This window comes from Lathyrus oleraceus, chromosome 7 (assembly GCF_024323335.1).
Source record: "Lathyrus oleraceus cultivar Zhongwan6 chromosome 7, CAAS_Psat_ZW6_1.0, whole genome shotgun sequence".
Classification (NCBI taxonomy): domain Eukaryota; kingdom Viridiplantae; phylum Streptophyta; class Magnoliopsida; order Fabales; family Fabaceae; genus Lathyrus; species Lathyrus oleraceus.
Window position 1 is genome coordinate 275659517 of NC_066585.1, and position 6256 is coordinate 275665772.

Sequence of the window (6256 nt, forward strand, 5' to 3'; positions counted from 1 at the left end):
CTTCATTGATGATATTCTGATTTATTCTTAAAATCCTATATGTACATTAAGACCTATGCCCCTCTGTCTACAAAGTATGTCCCCAAATCCTCTATAAACATTAAGAACTTATGGAAAGTATGTACTTCTCCTTTGATGTTATAACCAGTATATATATGATCTCAAATGCTCTAAATCCATTATACTCCATTATACTGATTGATGACCATTAAGACCTATGCCCCTGTCTGCAATTAATGTGAATCATCAAAACCTGACTTTCTTTCTTTGCTTTTGCTGATTTTCCCTTACATCTCCCAATTTGGTGTCTGTTTAACAAAATAAAACACATCACAATTCTTCAAATCTAAATATGAAACCTCAACTTTCTTTACTCAAGTTTTGTACACATTCAGATTGAACTAATCTGCTTCATTTCATTCTTGTAAAACTAAAGCAGCAACATGCTGATACATCACGAAAAATTATTTAATTGACAAAAATTAAAACAATAAGGGGTGACTAACTTATTATCACAATGTGATGATGAACATGTAATACAGATAAATAATACAAAGAAATTACATAAGAATTTGCAAAGAATATGACAAAGTTATTCCCTAATATATAACTAGGTTGTTGGTTAACATTTCTCATAATGGTGTAGTTTTTCTCCCCAATGCTTTGCCACAAAGAAGAGCATTTTCTGGAATTAGATATTCATCTCTAATGGATCCAGCATCTGAATATACCCTCAAATAGAATTGTTGTCCAAGATATTGTCGTGCCCAAAATTCACTCCTAATGTTCCACATTCCCACATTGTCTAGTGCCATATAAATTGCAGTCCATGACCTAGGATATACCTGTCGCACAAGAATTAAAACATTTCAATAACTTGGTAGCTAACATAATCATAGCAACAAAAAATAATTGAAACAACATTGAAATAAACAAACTAACCTGTGTTGTGCTCCTAGACACCGCGTCTTGGAGGTTGTATTGGTTACGACTATTAGGCGTCCACGTACCACCGTCCATTCTGTATTAGAAAATATTATGTTTAATGGTTTCGTAAACTATTTTTACACATTCATTCAATCAAATCGTTTGAAATAAGTAATGTGGTTGCGAATTCTTACCCTACGACCCAAAATGAGTATCCATCAATGTGCCAACTTTGGACTATACTTTCACGGTTTTGAAACACGATTTCAACGAAGGAACGGAAATCAGCACCCATGACTGAAGTATCGAGATGAGTTGATTTACCGGAAGGGCTATCTGGGATGCTTCCAACTTTGAAAACTCCGTCAATCTTGAAGTAATCGGCCAACTTCAGAGGAGTGTCGGCGGGTACGAAAGAAACACTGTTGACCGCGTATCTTTGCTTACCATTCACGATTGTGGCCGAGCTCATTAACTTGATTGTTCTACTAATGTTTATCGTACCGTAGTGGTACGAACCTTGTGGGTTAGGCCTTGGTCCACTCGCAGTAAGATTCGTCCTGTAAATTGCAAAAAGATATTAAATATCAAATGTTACTATTTTCTTTAACCATGTTATTGGTGCGAAGTATTTGAAAAAAATTACCTGATTGATCGCGCTTGTTGGATGGACCAGTCGATCTCGGTTGGTCCACCAGGAATGACGCCCGAAAGAGATCCTTGTGAGTTGCTATAGTGAAGTACTGCAGTACTCGTGAGGATCTTTTCGGTGAATCGAGTGGAAGCAACAATGTGGAAATCCTTAGGTGCTTGATCAGCCGTGATAAGCACGGAATAAGATTGTCCAACATGAACATCTATAGATGAATATGATGTTTGCAGAGTGTGAGTTCCCTCGACTTCAACCAATTTCATAGTATGATCTTGAATCCTAAAATTGAGTGTGTTTTCTAATCCAACATTCGATATTCTAAGCCGATACGTTTTTCCTGTCGAATATAAAATGTTAATTTGCTAGCACTTATAATTCAGTTAGTAAGAAAAACAAATAGCATTGACAAGAAAAGAAAAACAAATAACAAACCTTGTTCAACTGTGAATGTTGTCCAATTTGCGCGACCGTTGATAAGAACAGCTTGAGGAAGTGGAAGTCTGTGTCCCAAATCAAGAAATCTCCTCAGGATCTGAAATTCATATACTCGTATGTTAACTATAAAGCAAAACACTTAAACACGACACTGATATTGACACGTAATTTTGAGATCACGATGAATTGAAGAATCATATTTAAGTGATTACCGTGTGATTGAGTTTGTACCAATCACCGATGAGGACGGTGAAATCATCAGCTGGATTAGGGAATGGAACAGGAATCAATGGTCTGCTAAGGATTTTGATGGATCCAAAACCACCAGCAGCTTTGTGGAAAGCAAGAGATGGAAAATAGAAGAAGCTTCCAATTTGATCTTTGACTTGAAGTTTGTATGTGAAGTTTTTACCAGGAGGAATGGGACATGTTGTACCATAAACTCCATCTTGAAAAGAGTTTCTTCTTTGTTGAACACCGTTCCTGTTTCGTTTCAGTACAATAATTATTAAACTTTCATAATGTAAGCTTATGTTAAGTTAATGAATGTTTTTATTTTACTTTAAGTATACGTAACATGAAAATAAAGTGGTAAAAACAAAAGTATACATGATAATAATAATTGACTTTGACCGGTGAAAATTAAAGATTGGGTCTCACTCGTGAGGATATTAATTGGGCTTAATGTTAGTTGGGTTTGAACCGTGATATGATATTATGGGCCGAAATAATGGTTAAGGGAGGGGTGCCTTTAATAAAACCATGTTTTTTGTAACGGAAAAATGATTTTTCTTATTCTATAATAACAATAATAATAATAATAAAAACAAAAAGTTGCCAGAAAAAATATAAATTAAGCAAGTGTCCCTACAAACAAAGTGGTATAGTATAGAAAAATTGTCTATATTTTGGGTATTGTGTGTATATATACTACTTCTTAAAATTCTGTTTTGTGGATGAATGTATCAACTTTAATTTCTCATTTTATAGATAGAAATGATACAAAAGACAGCTTATAATAGTCAAATTTTGGATTATAAAACAAATTAGAAAGACCTCTTTTTAATTTTTATTTTAAATTTGTTTATACCAAAATAGTAAAATTTTATTTTGTTTAAAAAATATATTTTATTTATAATACTATTACGTATATATTATCTCACTTTATATCTATTTTTATAATAAAAAGTTAAAATTAACTTTGATAAAATTGTAGGTAATAATATTTTGATCTTAAAAAATGGTGAGGAAAAAAACTAAAAGTTTCAAAATATTGAAACTTGAAAAAAGAAAGTTGTACTCTTTCCATCCCAAGTTATATATTTATAAGAAATAGAAATTAACAAATTATATATATATATATATATATATATATATATATATATATATATATATATATATATATATATATATTATATATATATATATATATATATATATATATATAAAGACAATTATTTTTCAAAAAGTCAACTTAAAGTTAGTCAAACATAATAAGACATTTTGAAAGTGACGAAACTGTACATACGAATGCATCGTTATATGCCGTTATGTTACAGATTAGTGGATTATAAAACGTAATCAAGATATCAATAAGGAAAGTACATTGTTATATTGCTAATTAAATTAAAGTAAGAGATACTATGCAACAAGCTATAAAAAAATCGTGTTTTTTTTTTCAGGTATATGAATACGTGACTCATTGAAACATGACATACTAGTATGATAAAATATCACAAGAGAGAAAGTTGTTATACCATGAGAGAAGAAATGGCTCGGGCAAGCTATTATGTACATTGATGATCAAATTATCATTGGTTACAGCGTAAATTTCAGGTCCTGGAAACTGACCATTGATAAGAATACCCTGCAAATAATACAAAATTATAAGATACAATATATACTCAAAACAAAAATAATCAGAATGATAAAAAAAAATAACAAACCTGTTGTTTAACTCCGAGAGGATAAATGTCACCATAGGTAACATTCCAGTCGAAGAATCTATAAGGATCTTCAGCAGCAACAAGATAAAAGATAGAGCAGAAACTGAACAAAGAAAGTACGAGGTTCATGATGAACAGAGAAGAGACAAAGAAACAAAACAAATGGTTTGTACTAGGATGTGTGTTTGAGAAAGAAAAGTTAAATGAAATAAATAGAGGAAGAGAAACCCAAGAGGGAAAGTGTAAAGAGAAGATTATAGTTGGAGTAACAACACACACATTTATTATGAATATATATACGAAAGCCTTATAGGTAAAGTAACTCAATATAGTAATAATAATATTTGTAATATTAAGACAAATGGTAGAGGTAGTTGATTATTATATTATAAATGCCAATGGTGCATAATAAAATTATTAAAAAAAAAGAAAAAGAAAATAGAAAATAGAGGCGGTGATTGCGTGTAGCGTGTGATCCAGTTTGCAATGAGCATATAATGTTGAAGCTGTGTGACAGTACATTGAGCCGCAACACACGGTATCTTAATATTATGTCTAAGTTTGAAGTACGCGGTTTTTTTAAAAGACATTCTATGTTTATGTTGTTTTGTTTGATTGTTGGTTGTTGCTTTTTGTGATTATAGTTTGAAATATTAGGAGGATTGGTGAATGGAAGTTTCGTGGACACTATTTGTTTTAAAATGTATAACTTAAAATTTTTGTATATAAATTAGAAATTACAATAAAAAAAATTCAAAACATTATAATTTTATTAAATTAGTTATATTAATTATCCGTATATTTTCCACCTTCATATTCAATATAAATGTAAAGAAGAGTAAAATACTTTTTTTCTTTTTCTTTTGATAGAGTAGCATAATGCAATTTCATGATAACTATGTGAGATATCGTGATTCCGCATCCTTTTGGAAATAACATATAGTTGATTTAATATTTTTTCCTTTTATTAAGCCACGTAATTTATTTTGGTCATTAACTTAAAAAATATTATATTAATCTTTCAATTTTTCAAAAACGTTAATTTTTTTGTTTAATTAATAACGAAAAAAAATATAAAATCGATCTTTAAATTTGTCATTAATGAATAAAAATGATTAATTTGATCCATTTTAAATATTTAATCAAGTTCAACACTCATATTTGATCCCATAAAAAAGTTCAACTTGATCACTAAACTTAAAAGGAATAGATATTTATGACAAAAATAAAGTCAAGATGATGATGAGGAGAAGAAAAATATATATTTTATTATTAGCGCTTAACCAAAAGGTTCTAAAACCTATAGAGTATGTATTTATCTGCTCACAAGAAAATAAAAAGTATAGCCAAACAACAAAATAAATTATATAATCATTTGTTGATTTTTTTTTTTAAATAACCATGTTTTTCAAAAATAATACGAAAATAACCAACTTTTCAAAAAAATTTCCAAAATAACCATGTTTCCCCAAAAATATAAGAGGAGGCGCCAGATGCATTGGGCCTCATGAAGAGGCGCCAATGCTTGTGGCGCCTGCATGGCCCTCCAAAGGGAGGCGCCAATACAGCTGGCGCCTGCATGGCATGTGTGAGAAGGCGCCAATACAGCTGGCGCCTGCATGGCATGTGTGAGAAGGCGCCAATACAGCTGGCGCCTGCATGGCATGTGTGAGAAGGCGCCAATACAGCTGGCGCCTGCATGGCATGTGTGAGAAGGCGCCAATACAGCTGGCGCCTGCATGGCATGTGTGAGAAGGCGCCAATACAGCTGGCGCCTGCATGTCATGTGTGTTTTGAAAATAAAATTTATTTCTGCAGCAAACAAGAATCGAACACAGAACCTTTGAATCAATAGTTAAAAGACATTACCACTGCACCACAGACCCTTCATGTTAATTTGTTTCATTATATATTTAATGAGCCATTGTTCAATTGTATTTTTTAAATTGTATTAAAATAAAACACAAAATAATTTTATTAATAAAACACAAACTACATTATATATTAATAATGTATTTTGAATACATTATAAAATAGGAGTAACATATTTTGGCGCCTGCAGGCAACAATTATTTTGTATTAATATAAAAAATATATTGTTCTTTTTTCATTTTATTAAATTTTATCTCTATTCTTTAATTTTTAAAAATATTATATATTAATATATTATTTTATATTTAATGAGCCATTGTTCAATTGTTTCATCATATATTTTGTGTTTTATATTATATATTAACATGTATTAATATTTCAATTGTATTTATAATAAATATTATGAAGTTTTATTTGAATTTTT

At 30.6% G+C, this 6256-nt stretch overlaps 1 protein-coding gene across 1 annotated transcript; it reads right to left on the reverse strand.

Annotated features, from left to right (window-relative positions):
* Positions 1–347: 347 nt before the first annotated feature.
* LOC127108291 (L-ascorbate oxidase homolog) lies at positions 348–4234 on the reverse strand. Its single transcript, XM_051045745.1, has 8 exons — positions 3961–4234; positions 3772–3881; positions 2227–2497; positions 2012–2111; positions 1574–1916; positions 1122–1487; positions 943–1021; positions 348–845 (listed from the first exon to the last, which is right to left on the reverse strand). Exons 1-8 carry the CDS (start codon positions 4087–4089, stop codon positions 633–635), a joined length of 1611 nt encoding a protein of 536 aa, XP_050901702.1. The 5' UTR covers positions 4090–4234; the 3' UTR covers positions 348–632.
* Between the last annotated feature and the right edge of the window lie 2022 nt (positions 4235–6256).